The sequence below is a fragment of the Oryctolagus cuniculus genome, chromosome 11 (genome assembly GCF_051225735.1).
Source record: "Oryctolagus cuniculus isolate XC-2025 breed Fujian yellow rabbit chromosome 11, ASM5122573v1, whole genome shotgun sequence".
Classification (NCBI taxonomy): Eukaryota; Metazoa; Chordata; class Mammalia; order Lagomorpha; family Leporidae; genus Oryctolagus; species Oryctolagus cuniculus.
Window position 1 is genome coordinate 42585861 of NC_142877.1, and position 17783 is coordinate 42603643.

The window sequence follows — 17783 nt, forward strand, 5'->3', positions numbered from 1 at the left end:
GATATATTTAGGTTTAGATCTGTAATTTTGTTTTGTGCCATTTCACACCTGTCTGGGAGGTTTTTTGGGGGGAGGGGCCTCCTTTCTTATCTTTTTTGGATTGTTTAGAATATTCCATTTTTCCACTCCACTGTACTGTTTCTCCCCTCTAATAACTGTCCTTAAAATAATAAATGCAGGATTTATAAAAATCAAAGTTAACAAAACCTTTACCCCTCCCTGCATTAATCCCATTAGCTCTTCTGACTTACATGTCTGTTTTGATGCCGATTCCCCAGCGTTAGTTAGTTCAGCACCGTCTGAATATGGAGCATCCTCCTTACTCCCTGTTATAGCTCACTTTTTCTGCCGGCAACACCATCCTTCCAGGAATATCCAATCTCCTTTCCTCAGACCTGTCAGGAACTGCAGGTCTGTGTTTAAATGATCTCTTCACCTCATGGCTGAATGTTTCCCCTGAGTTGCCCTATCACTGAGCGATCTACAGTTCCCAGCGGCTTGGTTTTGCTCTTTTTTGGGGGTGGGGAGGCAGGTCTTACACATTCTGTAAACTTCTCAGCTAGTGTTTCTTCAAACACTAGCTCTGCCCTCCTCCTCTTCTGGAATCCCAATCAGACACACTTCTCAGTCTGTTCTCTTGGATTCTTAATTGGTTTTCATCCTCTGGTTCTCTAAAACAAATTCTCTGTTTTCTTCTGCTCTTCCGGTTCATTTGTTCTCTTCACTTCTGTCTAATCTGCTGATAAATTCATCCGCTGGATTTTTACAATTAACTGAATGTCAAGTCTATGGCGTTGTACCTGGTGAGCTCGTTTTACAGTTTCCTGTTCCTCTAGATAATTTCAATCTTGCCCATTACTTTAGTAAGTGGCACTGTTTAAAATCTGTGTGAACCCTGTTATCTGTGTTTTCACAGATCTGCTCCCGCCAGTCATCATTCACCGTGCTTTGCATCCTTCCTTAGGAGGGATGGTTCGCCTTCCTCTCATAATTATACCTGGCGACTTGCTGAGCCTGGGATGAAGGTCTGCTGTTGGAGGATGGGCTAGGAGCACTCTGCCCAGGGGGCATCCTCCCACCCATCCCACCTCTAGGGTATGCAAAGTGCTTACCTCCAACCACCTCCTCCTTGAGGCTCCCAGCTCATGGGTGGGTGTGTGTGTGGAGGGGGAATCTCCCATCCTGCTGCCTCTCTGATCAGTGTGCCCTGTGTCAGGAGATGCTACCAAAGCCTAGCCAAGGCCCTCAGGTCCTGTTTATCCTTTTGGGCATTCTTTTCACCATCTGCCTCAGTGTCTCTTGGGCCATTCGATGTTTATCAAAAGGTGTTTTTCCTCTGTTACCTAGAACTTGCCCCAGCTCACCTCCAAGTCAGAAGACGCCACCTATCACCAGTGCCCTTCGATCTTTAAACTAACTGGTCCAAGACATTGCTGCCACTCGCAGCCAAACCAAAGCCCAATCACCAAGTCTTTTTTAATGCCTTTTTTAAAAAAAAGATTTATTTATTTGAAATCCAGAGATACAGAGAGAAGGAGAGAGAGAAAGAGAGAAAGGCATCTTCCATCTGCTGGTTCACTCCCCCAAATGGCCACAACGGCCAAGGCTGGGCCAATCCAAAACCAGGAGCCAGGAGTGTCTTCCAGGTCTCCCACGTGGGTGCAGGGGTCCAAGCACTTGGTCCATCTTCCACTGCTTTCCCAGATACATTAGCAAGGAGCTGGATTGGAAATAGAGCAGCTGAGACTCAAACCGGCACCCATATGGGATGCCAGCGCCATAGGTGGAGGCTTAACCTTTTATGCCGAAGCGCCGGCCCCACCAAGTCCTAAAGAAAAGCGAGCCCCTGTGGCTGGTTGACTGGAGGGTCAGCTGTGCTGTACAGATCTGACATGCACAGGACAGGCCACAGTCCCAGGATGGGGAGGTTGGCAGGTGGGAAGATAGCGAGGTAGGCGACAGGCGCTCTGGCAGGAGAACCTCGCCAACACCAAGCCCTGGAGGGGAGTGGGCAACGCTCCAGTTAGAAATGTGACAGCCAAGGCAGAATGAAGTCTGGGACCCCCACTGCTGACTCCTTATTTTTAAGAAATCAACTTAGGGGGCCAGCGCCGCGACTCAATAGGCTAATCCTCCGCCTGTGGCGCCAGCACTCCGGGTTCTAGTCCCGGTTAGAGTGCCGGATTCTGTCCTGGTTGCTCCTCTTCCAGTCCAGCTCTCCGCTGTGGCCCAGGAAGGCAGTGGAGGATGGCCCAAGTCCTTGGGCCCTGCACCTGCATGGGAGAACAGGAGGAAGCACCTGGCTCCTGGCTTCGGATCTGCACAACGCACTGGCCGTAGCGGCCATTTGGGGGGTGAACCAATGGAAAAAGGAAGACCTTTCTCTCTGTCTCTAACTCTGCCTGTCAAAAAAAAAAAAAAAAGAAAAAAAAAAGAAATCAACTTAGGGGCTGGCGGTGTCTGATGAAAAACCCAACCTCAAGCTTAGAGCTCTGTGGCACACCCTTCATTTAACACCCTTCCACTCAGATTTATGGTTAAGAACTAGCCTATCACAGGGCCGGCATCCTGGCACAGTGGTTCAGCTGCTGCTGGCGATGTGAGCACCCCATACAGGAGCACCAGTTCGAGCGTTAGCTGCTCTGCTAACACTCTGATCCAGCTCCCTGCTAATGTGCCTAGGAAGGCAGCAGAAGATGGCCTGAGTACTTGGCCCCCTGCCATCCATGTGGGAGACATGGATGGAGTCCTGGGCTCCTGGCTTGGCCTGGCGCAGCCCAGGCTGTTGCAGCCATTTGGGGAGTGAATCAGTGGATGGGAGATCTCTCGCATGTGCTTTCTCTCCTCTATTGCTCTGCCTTTCAAATAGATCTTGATCTTCAAACAAGCCCTTTCCAAAGGGCTTTGATTAACAAATTCTGCCACCCAACAGTCCCACCTCAGACAGAAGAGAACCTCAGCATGCCTGAGGCTCTTACTTTTATTTTATTTTATTTTTTTTGACAGGCAGAGTTAGACAGAGAGAGAGAGAGAGAGAGAGAAAGGTCTTCCTTTTTCCGTTGGTTCACCCCCCCAAATGGCTGCTACGGCCGGCACGCTGCACCAATCTGAAGCCAGGAGCCAGGTGCTTCCTCCTGGTCTCCCATGCGGGTGCCATCTTCCACTGCCTTCCCAGGCCACAGCAGAGAGCGGGACTGGAAGAGGAGCAACCGGGACAGAACCCGGCGCCCCAACCGGGACTAGAACCCGGGGTGCTGGTGCCGCAGGTGGAGGATTAGCCAAGTGAGCTGTGGTGCCAGCCAAGAGATTCTTACTTATTATCAGTGGTAACTCAAGCTTCTTTGTGGCTCCTTTTTAAAGTCAGCCATTTTATAATACATGCCAAACTCCCATATACTGTGGGTGGGAGCAGGAATCAGTAGAAGCATGTTGGGAAAAAAGTTAGCACCGTGATCTAAAGCTGAGCACCTGCCTCCTATGGCCCACAATTCCACTGTAGACACACAGACTGGACGGACATGTGTACAAATGTTCCCTGAAAGTCAGGGCAAGACCATCTACGCCAGGGTGACCCATAACGGCCCCTGGCTGGGAGCTCTCCAAGTACCCATGTAGCACTCAATGGATGAACTGTGACATAGCCACACACTGGCAGGGTCATGATGAGAAGGACCCATGCACGACCATCCCCACCACAAACAGCACGTGGCCCGGGATTCCACTCGCAGCCAGTTCAAGCCCAGGACGGCAGCAACCGGAGCTGAGGGAGGGGCGAGAGCACCTATTTCTGGATCTGCTGGTTACACAAGGGCATTCAGTCTGGGCGCTGAGCAGCAGATGCGCAACAGTGCATTTGCCTGTACATCCACGTTTTATGGTAAAGAGTGAAACAGGAGCGTCATCCTTGCCAGGAAAATGTGCCCTGCGGATCTTGAAGGAGCAGCACCTTCAGGGCCTGAAGAATCTGTCCCAGGACATGGTTCCTACTGGCCCATCCAACTCTCATGTACACACAACACCGTTCCTCCGAAGAGGCAGCACTGGGACCAGGGCCAAGGCAGGTATCCCCTCCTGGTGTGACGAGGGCAGTGACAGGTTGGAGCCCCCAGCCCCTGAGGCTGACCTGCGGCCAGGCTCACTGCACTGTCCTCCTCAGTCTTACAAGCTGGACAGGAAAAGGTGCAGGATCTCCCAGCTGAAACGTTAAGCCCTTGGCTGGGCTCCAGGGCCATGGCTGAAGCAGACCGGCTGGCTGTCTCTTGACACGTCACTCCTGAGTTTTCACTAGCAGTGTCAATAACTCATTTATTCTTTGAGTTCTTCTTCCTTCACTCACTGTGATTACAATTAAGCTCTGAAAATTACAACTTTGCTAATTACTATAAATACCTAGACCCAACAGGAAAATAAAAATACATTCCACAGAAATAAAGCAGTATCTCAGTCCTCTTCAGGCTCAGTCTGAATCGAAAGCAAAACTGTCTGATGTGCTTGAGAGGTGCACTTTAATTCCAGAAAAACCATACGGGAACAAGGGGCTCACTGCTGCACGCAAACAGAGCGGCTCTGACATGCCCACAATTCGGAAGCCTTGGGTCCACTCTCCACTTCTTTGCCTCAAATCAGAAGCGGCAGAGGAGGAGGAAGAGGGAGGGAGCCAGGCCTGGGACCCACTCTTAGCTGCCAGCCCACCCCACCTCAGCCCTCGCCCTCCCCTGCAGCCACTTCCACACAAAAGGCCCGAGAGGAGAGGCCTCCTGGCAACGACTCGCACCTTCACCTGACCGAGTCTGGCCAAGGAAGGCCAGAAGAATTCTCCCTCCTCCCGCTGAGGAACAATCGCACGCCCTCAACGTGGCAGCCAGCTCTCCTCAGAGCAAGCCAGCACGCTGTTCAAACCCAAAGCGCCACTCTGTCATGGGCAGTGTGTCTTCAGGGCCATGCTTATCACTCCGCAGGCCCACCCAGTCAGTGGGAGCACCTGGGAAGCAGCAGGAAGCCCTGGGGGCTTAGGTGCCCAGGAGAGAGCACGCCCCCACTTTCCTAGATGCTTGCTGAAGCCCCTGCCTCTCCTGGTATGCCACAGCACCCTCCACCGCCTTCCTGCCCATTTCCCAACTGCAGCCAGACTGGAGGCAATCCAGAAATCACTCGCATTTGGCTCTGGAATATGTTTTTGTGTTTATACTTGATGCTCTAGGAATCCAGGCTACTTCAGGCTAAATAATATCCTTATGGCACGTAAGCACTAGAAACCAGCTCACCACCAGCTCAGCATGAACGGGGGCATCTATCGCGCACCAGGCTCCGGTCTCAACCCTGGGGCCGCCTTGGGAAGCAGGACAGGGATGTCCCTGCCCAGGCAGAGAGCTTACGCTGCAGTGGCAGCGGGGGGACGACGAGGTCGGTCAGGCAGGGGATGTGTCAGGAGGCGCTGGGGAGAAGTGGGAGCAGAAGCTAAGGGACGGGGGGAGTGTGGGGCTATCACTTAAGTAAGGTGGGCAACAGACCTGCAGATGCGGGAAGAGGCCATGCGGCCACCTGTGGGCAGGCGGAAGCAGGGGTGTGCTGGAGGAACAAGGGAGGTGGTAGGAATGAAGCCAGGGCAAAAAGTCGAGCCGTGGAGGCTGTCGCGAACTTCGGACAAGGGCAGTCTTCCACAGAGGAGTGATGTAGTCTGCTCTAGGGGACCGGGGGTGAGGGCAGAAGCCAGGAGGTCACTTCAGAGGTGCGTGCAGTGACCAGATGAGTGGGGAGTCTGGAGCAGGAGGTGCCAGCAGAGGTGGGAAGGGCCAGGCTCTGGCTCTCTGTGGAAGGTGGAGCTGAGAGTCAGGGCTCACAGGATGAGGCTTCAAGCGGAATTGAGGTGTGTGGGCTCAAAGATGGGGCCATCTGGTTGCCTTCCATTTTACATGTGGATGGATACTGAAGCCTAAGAAGACGTCACCCCAAGGCCACACACACCGCTCACTTCTAGGATGAGGACTTCCACCAGTGCCTGTCTCACTGCCTGCCCCACCCCACCCCTACCCCCTGGTCCGGGACTGCGCAAGATGTTGGTGACCCACCAGGTCATACCAGATGCCTCCAAATCCCCCCCACAGGGACTGCCAACCCCAGAGCACATCCCATCCATCAGGGTAGGGCGCGGGGGAGAGACAGCAGGCTCTCTTCTGTCTCTCTGCCCAACCACAGTCACCACCTGAGAAGCCTGACGCGGAGCATCCAGAAATTCTTGCTTTTCCCCAGGAGAGCCCCCAAATCTCAGTCTTAATGAAAGAAATTCTCCATTTTCTAAAAGGTGGTTCAACTGCTTAATATATAATATGGACTTGGCAAAACAACAACAAAAAATGTCCTAGGCAGGCCCAGTTCTGTCCACACAGGACACCAGCTTGGCCTCTGAGTCCAGATGGCCAACACTGACCTTGTCTGTTTATACTCTGCCCAGGGTTAGGGCACAGAGGCAAAAGTTTGGGTTCAAGACAGTTTTCTCGTCCAACTTTTGAGTCAGCAGCTGATACTCATAATCACTATAAATAGCTGGTTATCTTCCGGCACAATCTCAGTGGATCCCCTCTCCAGCCAACGAGAGATTAACTCACTGCTCATCATTTGAGGTTCTTTGTTTAAACTGCGGTTTTAGGTCTTTAGATGCAGAGCACGAAAATAAGCCCACTGGCACAACCAAGAATTCCCAAATTCCTCCAGGGATCCTTTCCAAGTTATAAGGAGCGTTAACAGAGCCCTGTAGGCACTCCCTGGCCTGGCAACGATTTGCACCGGCCAGTTCGGAAGACTCCAGTAATGTCCGAACGTGTGAGCTATGAGGACTAAGCAGGTATTCTAGTTCTGCCATAATAACTTACAAACTGCAAAATGTTCTTTCTAAATCAAAGTTGCTGCCTGTGGTTGGATGAGTGGGGAGATGCATGTTCTTCAAAGGGAAGACAGGGGCTGGCGCTGTGGCATAGTGGGTAGAGCCACTGCCTGCAGTGCCGGCATCCCATATGGGCGCTGGTTTGAATCCCAGCTGTTCCACTTCCGATCTAGCTCTCTGCTATGGCCTGGGAAAGCAGTAGAGGATGGCCAAAGTCCTTGGGGCCCCTGCACCCACGTGGGAGACCAGGAGGAAGCTCCTGGCTTTGGATCAGCGCAGTTCTGGCTGTTGCGGCCATCTGGGGAATGAACAAGTGGATGGAAGACCTCTCTCTCTCTCTCTCTACCTCTCTAACTCTGCCTTCCAAATAAATAAATAAATCTTTTAAAAAAATAAAAAATAAAAGTAAGGCAGTGGAGACGTCGATCTTTAAGTGAGGGGGAGTGGGAGCAAAATGCCCATTTAGGGAGGTTCATTCAGCATCTGTCTGCCTAAGAAAACACCCTTCTAGGAAGTCCCGAGTTAATTTTCTGAAATGCTAAAGTGGCTTTCCTCGCCCAGCGCGCTGATGTAGAATTAAATATTTACTTTCCTTGCAGGCCATATGCTTTCTACCTAACACCTATTTATTTTCCATGTGTGGTACACTGGACCACTTTGACGCTGCTGGTTTGGGTAAACATCTCTGTGGGATGGAGCCCGTCTGTGCCTTCCCCCTGCTCCCCTCTTTTCTCCAGGTGTGCAGCTTACCATGCATACCGGGAGCGGGCACCCATGCCTTCCAAAGGGAACACCCTGCTGAGCTGAAGGGGATGAACTGTCGCCAGCCAGCCGTTTTTTACTTACAGAATGAGCAGTTTCATATGGTTGAACATCACAAAGTTCTCCATGATCAAATGGAACAGTGAGACAGACCTAAAGGTTTCAAAAACACCAGCTACCCACTGACAGGTGCTGGCCAAAAGAACTTCCTGTGTGGATGGAAAAGATCTAAACTCACATTGACCGAGGTGTGACAGCTGAGTACTTGAAAATGGGGCTAATGGACTTAAGAAACAGAATTTCTAATATTTTTCAATTGTAATTGTTTCAAAATTAAACAGCTTTATGTGTGGGGGACAACAGCATTCCAGACAGCAGCGACTTGAGAGCCAGGTGTCACTCTCTGAGTGTCCAGCAACACAAACACCTCCTCACAGGGCCACGTTTCGATCCACTGCCCACCTTCCTGCTGCTGCCGCTCTTCCATCCTCTAGCTCTGTCCTCCTGGAGGCCACTGCTGTCCAAGAAGCTGCAACTACACTGTCCTGCAGGATCTTTGGGAGGGTCCTTACCGCCCCGCTAGCACTAGTTGCAGGGCAACAGGGGTGGAGCTGACAGTCACCTGGCACTCAGCAGGCGGCAACCACACTTGCCCCATGGCACTGGGAACCCGATTCTAAACAGTAGACCTTAAAGATCAGTCTGGGCTCCGCTTCATGTCTCCCTTGAGATATCTGGATAGCTACTGGGAGCCCCTTCACAGAGATGGTGTGTACTCTCGCAATCACTATTAGCCACCGCAGGCCTAGGATGGGCCGCAGGATGGCCCAGCCTCAGTCTGAACACTCTGGCTGACCGTATTCAGAAACAAGATTTTAGCAAAGAGAACTCTGGTGTCTCGGAAGAACTGCTGACCCTCTGCCTCTCCCCAGGGAGAGGAAGAGTCCAGGGCTCTGACACCTTTAAAAGGTGTCGCTGCTACAAAATAAACCAATATTCCAATTAAATCACTGGCACGCAACCACTTACCCTGAGTTTGGTGCTGTGTAATTATTGCGGCCTGTAGAGTTAGGGCTCATTTCGGCAAAGAGCATAATTGCTCAAATGTGACTCGATTCAGGATTTATTTAAAACTCTCCCATCAACAAAAAACATCCACACACTAGGATACCAACTCCGACTTCTCAGTCTCTGTAGACAGCCGATGGCCATGCACAGTTCTGTCACACACACAGACCCCTCTGCTCATACACTTCAGGAGCTCCCCCCCCCCCCATCCTGGCCTCCAGGCGTCAACTGGCAGAGGTGCCTTGCGTGGCTCGGACACGGAAACCTGACCCGGCAGCCCCCAGCTTCCCTTCCGTGCATCAGGAGCAGGGGAAGTAGCACCTTCAGGAGCTTCTGCAAGGGACAGCGGGGCTGACCTCGGGAAAGGTCAGCGGCGAGTCAGCCAGCCCCGGTCACAGCAGCACCCAGCGGGACCACCGGGGCTTCTGGGTGTCAGGTTCCCCGGGAGAAGAAGAGCCACAAGGACTCTTGGAAACGCCTATGGAGGGGAGGCAGGGATGGTGGGGGAATGCTCCCGGCCCCACAGTGTCTTCCCAGGAGTGCTGGCCCAGTTCTGACCCGGGATGGGAGACCTCACTAGGCCCCACTGCAGGCCAGCCAGCCGCCCCCCACCCGGAAGGTTCCAGCACATGCTGAACCAACAATGACGTGGGAAGCTCCCAAGAGCCTCCAAAGTTTCATTTCCTCGGTGCCTCCCAGTCTCCGCTGACCTCTGACCTCTGGAGTTATTGCCAAACTGTCTCGTGTTTGCACAAGGCCTGGGCACTTCCCCGCAGGCAGCTCCCCTGACCCTGTTCTGGGCGGGTGGTCCTATCTCCAGGCTACAGATAAGGCTCGAAGGGGTTAGGGTGTGACCTGGCCAGCGCAGGGACTCCTGTGGCCCTCACTTATTGCTGCGCCGGCTCTCCAAGCTGCTCCCTCCAGCACAAGAGTTTTCAGGAGTTGTGTCTTGCAGTAACGGGGAAGTGGAGACCCAGGGCACCACACGGAGCTGCAACGTCCCGCAGATAATCCGCGAAGGGCGCCCTAAAGCATCCCTAGCGCCCCCACGGCAAGCAGCGGCCGCAGCCCCCCTCCCCTGCCCAGGGCTCGGCTGGAGAGCCCGGCGCGTCGGCGCGGACGTCAGGCCGGCTGCCAGAGCGCTTGGCCGGCCGGGCCGGAGGTGCCCGCATCCGCCCGGGCCTGGCACCGCCGGCCCATTCATCGGGCAGGGCCTGGGTTGCCCCCGTCCCCCCACCCCCCCAGCCCCTGCCGGGCGCCCTCGCGCCAAGCTCCGCGCGGCCCCGCTGGAGGGGGGAACGGTGCTCTCGGCCCCGCCGCCAGGGGGAGCAGGGAGCCGCCTCCAGCACTCCGGGAAGTTGTCCTGGGCGTCCGCGCCCCGGACAGCCCCCGGGGGCCCGCAAGGCGAGCGCCGTGGCTCCGGTCCGCCCCGTCGGGGGCCTGCCCGAGCCCCCGGAGCGACCCCCCGGCTGCGGGCCGCAAGCGGGCGAGCTCGGCCCGCGGGCCCCTCATTCAATCCCGCCCTCCTCACCCCCCACCCCCTACCCCTCGGCCGGCCTCCGCCGCCTTCCGCCCGCCCCCCCCCACCCCTCCGGCCCGGACTCCAGCCCGGCAACGTCATCCCGCCGCTTCCCGAAACTTAACCCCTTCCTCCGCCAGCTGTGCGCCGCCCCGCCCCGCCGCCAACTTTCTTCGTCCAACTTGGGAGCGCGCGGGCTGGCCCGACGGTCCGGGCTGAGAGGGAGGGGTCGCCACGTCGCACCGCCGCGGCCGGGGCCCCCGACGGCCAGGGCTGAGGGGGGAGTCCGCCCGGCCCGGCGCGCTCGGCCGCCGCCCCTGCACGAGCTTCGGCCCCGCCACACGCCCTCCCCACCGAGTCCGACCCTGAGGGTCGGCGGCCGCGGCCGCGGCCACGGCGGGCGGGCAGGCGGGCCGGCCGGCGCCGCCGGGGGAGGGGCCGCCAAGGAGACGTGTCACTCGCGGCGCTGCGCGGCCGGCCCCGGCGCCCCGACGGCCCGGCCCGGCCCGCGCGCCGCCGCGGCAGCCGCCGCTGCAGGGCCCGGCCAAGTTTCTTACCTGCAGCCGGAGACGCGGGAGGGAGGAGAGCGCAGGAGCCGCCGCCGCCACAGACTCGGGAGAGAGGAGCCGACTGAGCCTCCGCCGGGAAGCCGCCCTCGAACAGCTGCAGGCGCCGCGACCCCGACGCCGTCCGCCCCGTCCGCCGTCCGCTCCGGCCGCTCGCTGGTTGCGTGCGCGCGTGTGGAGTCGTGGCACTTTCTGCCTCGGAGCTGGCGAACGGCCCCCTCCGCCGGGATCGCCGCCTCCTGCCTTCCCCACCCGGGCCAGCCATTCATCGAGCCGCCGCTCCCCATTGGCCCGCTCCCCGCCACTCTGCCGGTCTCCGGCCAGTCAGGACGCGGGCGGCCGAGCCGCGGCGGCGGCCATTGGGCAAAGGGGAGGGTCTCCGCCTCGGCCAATGGAAGAGGGGAGGAGCTGCGGGGAGCCACGAGGGGGCGGGGCCGGTGAGGGGCGGGGCCGCGCGGCGCAGCGCTCGGCTGTGCGCGGGGGCGGGGCGGGGCCGGCACGCTCCGCCCACATTGAGGAGGTCAGCGGCCGGGCCTGCCCACTCCAGGCCCCGCGGCCCTCCTGAGGTCGCTGACGAGCGGGCCGGCTCTGACTGGGCGGGCTACGGAATGTTCGAATCCCGGCAGCCCGGGACGCCGCGGGGCTGAGGCGGCGAGATCCGCGAGCGGCCAGTGAAAATGTTTTTCTGGCGAGCCAGCTGATTGCCCCTGAAGCAGCCTGCGCCCTCTAGGGTCCCCCGGCTAAGGAGGACGGGTTCTGCCCAAGAGGGTAAGTCGTTACCTTCGGAGAGATTGCTGTTGGCACCGGAAGGACTTTCCTTGAGCAAATGGAGGACGCGGGGTAGAAGGGCCAGAGGGTGCCGGAGGAATGGAGGTGGACGGCATTGCAGTGTCAGGGAGGGTCTGGCTGAGGCACAGTGGGTCTGGGGCCGCTGTCCGCCTCACGACGCCCTCCCTGCCCCGTGTGACCGGGGAAGTGACGGGCTGTGGCCTAAGGGGGCTCGGCCGTACCCCGGAACCCTGCGCTTCCTCGCTGCTTCCTCATGACAGGCCTTTCTGCTCTTACTAACCAATGCGCCTAAGCCTGAAAGTTGAGACGGCACCTGGGATACCCACAGCCCACTTCGGAGTCCCTGGATGGCCGCCTGGGCGAAATCCAGCTCCTGTGCACACTGAGATGCAGCAGGTGATCATGGCCCCAGGCTCTGGGTCCCTGCTGTCCACGTGGGAGACCTGGATTGAGTTCTGGGCTCCCTGGCTGTTGCCAGCATTTGGGGAGTGAACCTGTGCGTGGAAGATGTCTTCCTTTCAAATTGTGTGTGTGTGTGTGTGTGTGCGCGCGCACGTGCATGAGTGTATGGGGCTTGGTTTTTCACCATATAATGTCTCTTAAAACGAACCCTTTAAACGTGAGCCAAAGCCAGGTTCTATGAATTTAGGTTTCCAAGAGGCCAAAAAGGGCTGCGGGCTGCCTGAGCCGGTCCCTGTGGCTGCTGAATCCCATTCTTAACATCTATTTCTTGGACATTGTCACCCCTCCCCCCATTTGTCATTGGGACTGTACTGATTGTTAGGAAAATCGGGAAATACAAGACTTCATGAGGGAATAAAGAGGACTTGGGTTGAAATTAAGCCGTTCATTAGGAGTTTTAATCTCAGCAGTTCCTTAGCACTTTAATGATTGATCAGCAGGAATTAACCTGGATTAGCGTTCGGCACCAGTCATTTTTCAGCAGTGACTCCCAGCTTGACGTAAAAGTCAAGAACCTTAGCTTCTGGCTGACGCTTGCGACCAGCTAGTCCTCCTTCCCCTTGGACGAGCCATTTAACTTCTCTGGACATGGTGTACACCTCCAGGACAGTCCCTCCCTGCTCTGACATTCATTCCTTTGTTCCTGGTGTTTGTTGAGTACCTGAGATACACCACCGAGCTGGGTAGGCAACATAGGGTGATTCATAGATCCAGAAAGGAGCTGTCTGCTCAGGGCCCGTCCGTGTTTCAGTGTACCAAGGACCAGATCCTGGCAGGAGGATTTGATACCAATACATTTGCCCTTCAGTATCCATGGAGGGCTGGGGCCTAGCCCCTCCCTCCTGTGGATGCCAAAGTCCACATTTGCTCAGATCCCTTCTATGAAATGGCCTTGTATTTACACATAACCTACTCACATCTTTTTTTTTTTTTTTTTTTTTGACAGGCAGAGTGGACAGTGAGAGAGAGAGACAGAAAGGTCTTCCTTCCATTGGTTCACCCTCCAATGGCCGCCATGGCCGGCGCGGCCGCGCACCGCGCTGATCCAAAGCCAGGAGCCAGGTGCTTCTCCTGGTCTCCCATGGGGTGCAGGACCCAAGCACTTGGGCCATCCTCCACTGCCTTCCCGGGCTACAGCAGAGAGCTGGCCTGGAAGAGGGGCAACTGGGACAGAATCCGGCGCCCCGACCGGGACTAGAACCCGGTGTGCCGGCGCCGCTAGGTGGAGGATTAGCCTATTGAGCTGCGGCTCCGGCCACATCTTTCTATGTACCTAATACCTCATACAATGTGAAAGCTTTGCAAACTGTCATTATCCTACAATTGTTTAGGGAATAATGACAAGGGGAAAAAGTCTGCACATGTTTAGTACAAATGCCCTTTTTTTTTTACATTTTTATTTAAAAATTAAGAATTCCCATCTGCTGATCCACTTCTCCAAATGTCTGCATTGGCAAGGGCTAGACAAGCCTGAATGCAGTCTGGTTTTCCCACAAGAGTGGCAGGAACCCAGCTACCTGAGCCATTGCCGCTGCCTCCCGGGACCTCATTAGCAGGAAGCTGGAGCCAGGAGTTGGGGACTGGAATCGAACTCAGGCACTCTGACATGGGGCATGGGCAAATTAACTGATAGATTCAATGTTATATGTTTCCCCATATAATATGTTCCCCCATATATTTGTTTTAAAGATTTATTTATTTATTTGAAAGGTATACACGCAAAGATAATCTTCCATCTGCTGATTCACTTGCTAGATGCCTGCAACAGCCAGGGATAGGCCAGGCCAAAGCCAAGTGCCCTGACCTTCATTTAGGTCTCCCACATGAGTGGCAGGGGCCTAATATTGGGCCATCATCTGCTGCCTTCCCAGGTGCATTATCAGGAAACTGGACCAGATGCAGAAAAGCCAACACTCAGACCACTATGGGATGCTAACATTGGGAGAGGTGGCTTAACCTGCTGCACCACAATGCCAGCCCCCCTCCCCATCCCCATATCTTGATTACAGTAATCATTCAGTGGCTGTGGTAAAACTCAACAAATTGTACACTCTTTTATTTGTTTTAGAAAGATCACTCTATAATATGAATATGTATTGAGAGGCTATTACATTAATAGCCTGAGAGTTTATTTTTTAAGATTTATTTATTTGTTTGTTTGAAGGACAGAATTACAGAGAGAGAGAGATGGACAGACAGAAACAGAGAGAGAAAGATCTTCCGTCTGCTGGTTCAATCCCCAAATGGCTACAACAGCTAGGACTGGGCCAGGCTGAAGCCAAAAGCCAGGAGCTTCATCCAGGTCTCCCATGTGGGTACAGGGGCCTAAGCACTTGGACCAGCTTCTGCTGCTTTCCCAGGTACATTAGCAGGGAGCTGGACTGGAAGTGGAGCAGCCAGGAGTCGAACGGGTACCCATATGGGAATACCAGTATTGCAGACGATGGCTTAACCCACTGCTCCACAGCTCCGGCCCCAATATGTACACTCTAAAAAATGTGAATTTAGTTTGCAAGCAAATTGCATTTTTTTTTTTTTTTGGCCAGGCAGAGTTAGGCAGTGAGAGAGGCAAAGAGAAAGGTCTTCCTTCCATTGGTTCACCCCACAAATGACCGCTACAGCCAGTGTGCTGCACCGATCCGAAGCCAGAAACCAGGTGCTTCCTCCTGGTCTACCATGCGGGTGCAGGGCCCAAGCACTTGGGCCATCCTCCACTGCCTTCTCGGGCCACAGCAGAGAGCTGGACTGGAAGAGGAGCAACTGGGCAGAACCCAGCGCCCTGACAGGGACTAGAACCCGGGGTGCTGGCGATGCAGGCGGAGGATTAGCCTAGTGAGCTGCAGCGCTGGCCAAGCAAATTGTATTTCAGTGAACATAACTCAAAAAAAAAAAAAAAACAAAACGATGTTTTAGATTTCAGTTGATTATTAAAAACAAATAAATCATTTGGAAAAATTAAACATATGAGAATAATTATCTAATATGGACCATTACCTCATGACAGTGCTTTATTTTCTATTACCAAATACAATTATTGTTTCAAAAGGGCTGGCAGAAAGATGAGACTATATTATCTTACAGCTTCAAAAGAGATTTTGCTTTGTCAACTACTGTGAAAGGATGATAAATGACAGACTAAAATGTCACGTGAAGAAAAATCATAACAATCCATAACACGTTTAGGTTTGTCACCATTGCTGGTCACCATCCGAGACGCCCTACAAAAATGTTCAGTTATTTAACCCTCGGGAAAACCATGTAAGGGAGGTACCGTTATTATCTCTGTTTTAGAGATGAGTCGCAGGGCTCATCACAGGGGGCGCAGCTGGCCCCAGGATTCATCCACGTAAGCACTGTGTTCTGTGTCAGATCTTGGAAGGAGCAGTGTAGCTATGGGGAGGGATGGAGCTGAGCCTAACCAGGTGGAGGCAACTCGAGGAAGGGTTTGTGATCCATGACAGCCCTTGGCATTCTTTTAGATGACTGCTTTCCTCTGCTAGGCCCTGGGGCCCACTGGGTTGGCAGGCCATGCATGGCAGTAGCTCAGGTGAGACGTGTCAAGAGCTTGAACTAGGCAGTGGGGGATGGCAAGGGTTCTTCGTAAGGGGTGCTTAGGTGTAGGTGAGGCTCAGTGACCATAGGGGAGCAGGAGAAGGAGGCCCTCTTTTCTGTCTTGAGTGACAAGGAGCATGGTGGTGTCACTATTAGGGCGGGACCCACAGAGTTGACGGGCAGGGGACAGGAATGGGGGAAATGTATTTCATTTTGGCATGCTGAGGTTCAGGAGCGTGAGGGAAGTCCAGGTGAAGGTGCAGTCATGTGTCACTTCATCACGGGCATACGTTCTGAGAAATGGGCCACCAGGTAATGTCGTCACAGTGCCAGCATCAGAGAGCAGGCACACACGCTCAGGGGGCTTCGGCGTCCCTGGGCAATGCAGTGTTGCTTGAACCACCGTCAGATGTGCAGTCTGTGGTTGCCGAAGCGTCGTTTGCAGCACATGACTGTACTGTTTCTGTGGGTGCGGAGCTCGAGGGTTAAGGCTAGGGCTGGAACCTAAGCATGCCAGTGGAAGTTCAAAGCCCCAGGGACAGCAAGGATCAGATGCAGCATCCAGAGCTGGAATCCACATGTGGGTGGGGACAGGAGAAAGACAGTGGCAAAGACCTGGAGAGAGAAAAGAAACCCCACAAAAGAGCTGTTGCTGCATAACAAACCTCTCCAAAGCTCGGTGGCATACAACGAATCAGGTTTCCTACCTGAGCTCACACAGCTGAGGCTTGGCTGACCTTGACTGTCTCACTCAGGTGGCTCTGTGTCGGCAGGGGTCTGCCTCTAGCCTGGGCTTGACTGGGGTACCTTAGAAACCCTGCCCCTGAGCTCTTGCCTCACCCGCTTTTCCAGGAATCAGTGAGATAGACGGGGTGAATACCCTTCCAGTGGCGATGGCTGAAATAAAAGAAACCAAGCCGAAATACACAAGTCTCTTGGGCGGGGCTGAGAATGGTGTTGTGTCCACCTCCTCCCACTGGCCAAAGTGTGCCACAAGGATGCGCTTAGATTCAAGAGGAGGAAAACACAGGCAGGGGTGGAGGGGTGACACTGGCGATGCAGTCTCCCGCTGAGACTGAGAAGGAAAGGGGGATAGGTAGATTCTGGGGGCGGGTGAGCTCACCAAGGGGAGTCTCAAGAAGTAGGAAATGGGAAGCAGCGTTACATGTAGCCCAGAAATCCAGCAAGATAAAAAGTAGGCAGTGTGTTACATGTGACAACTCAGAAAGCATCAGGGACATTGGAGCAACAGCTTAAGAAGAGGGAGAGGGTGGGTGAGAGGTGACCACCAGACAAGAAGGATGAAGAATGTGTTGGGGCTGGGGGCAGTGCTGTGGTATAGTGGGCTAAGCCTCCTCCCGTGGCGCCGGCATCCTACATGGGCACCAGTTCTCATCCTGCCTGCTTCTCTTCCAATCCAGCTCTCTGCTGTGGCCTGGGAAAGCAGTAGAAGATGGCCCAAGTCCTTGGGCCCCTGCACCCACATAGGGGACCTGGAAGAAGCTCCTGGCTTCAGATCAGCCCAGCTCAGACCCCTGCAGCGAGTTGGGAAGTGAACCAGTGGATGGGAGACCTTTCTCTCTGTCTCTCCTTCTCTCCGTTTGTAACTCTACCTCTCAAATAAATAAACAAATAAAATCTTTAAAAAAAAATGAGTGGGAGGGGAGAAGGTAGAAGCATTATGCATCCATTCATCCAACAGATGCGTCCAGCTGCACACTCACCACATGTCAGTCCCTGGCCTGGCTGCTGGGGAGACAGCCACGAGCCAGATAAATGGTCTTCCTGCATGGAGCTCACTCCCATGGTAGTGGGTAGAGAGAGACAGTAGACAAGCCAACCAGTAAATAGGCAAGATGTGTTAAAGTGGTTTGAAGAACAACACAGAATAGAGAACAGAGGACAGGCTCACGGGATGGAGAACGATGGGGGTTTGGAAGTAGGGAGTGCAGTGGATGTGAAGAAGATGGTCTGAGAAGACCTCTCTGGGGAGGTTGATGATTGAGTGGAGACTTAAGATGAGAAGAAGAAGCTGATTCGTCTCAGCCAGAGGAAGTGGAAGGGCAAAAATCCTGGGACAGTAGATAGCTCAGCAACTGGCTCCGGGAACAGCAAGGTGTGTGGGGCACAAGGAGGAAGGGAGAGAAAGGCAGGGGATCTGCAGGCGGGAGGGGACCGGATCTGT

The 17783-nt window shown here is 54.6% G+C and overlaps 2 protein-coding genes across 11 annotated transcripts in view; one reads left to right on the forward strand and one right to left on the reverse strand.

The window, feature by feature from the left end:
• RRBP1 (ribosome binding protein 1) overlaps window positions 1-11176 on the reverse strand; it is a 66431-nt gene extending 55255 nt beyond the window's left edge. For 4 of the 8 annotated variants that reach the window (XM_089308209.1, XM_089308207.1, XM_089308208.1 and 1 more), the window contains exon 1: window positions 10787-11017. Coding sequence is in view for 2 of the 8 variants with exons in the window: in XM_089308210.1 (XP_089164336.1) it covers window positions 10787-11060 (274 nt within the window). In the remaining 6 variants the exon portion in view is untranslated. Of the gene's footprint in view, window positions 1-10354; window positions 10571-10786 lie in introns of those variants that run through there. The other 4 variants (XM_051845354.3, XM_089308210.1, XM_070052117.2 and 1 more) reach the window with 4 other exon arrangements.
• A 97-nt stretch (window positions 11177-11273) lies between these two features.
• The window catches only part of BANF2 (BANF family member 2), a 58523-nt gene continuing 52013 nt past the window's right edge, over window positions 11274-17783 (forward strand). Inside the window, exons 1-2 of one of the 3 annotated variants that reach the window (XR_016216676.1) lie at window positions 11274-11563; window positions 17020-17250. The gene's annotated coding sequence lies outside the window, so the exon portion shown is untranslated. Of the gene's footprint in view, window positions 11564-17019; window positions 17251-17783 lie in introns of those variants that run through there. The other 2 variants (XM_089308215.1, XR_016216675.1) reach the window with 2 other exon arrangements.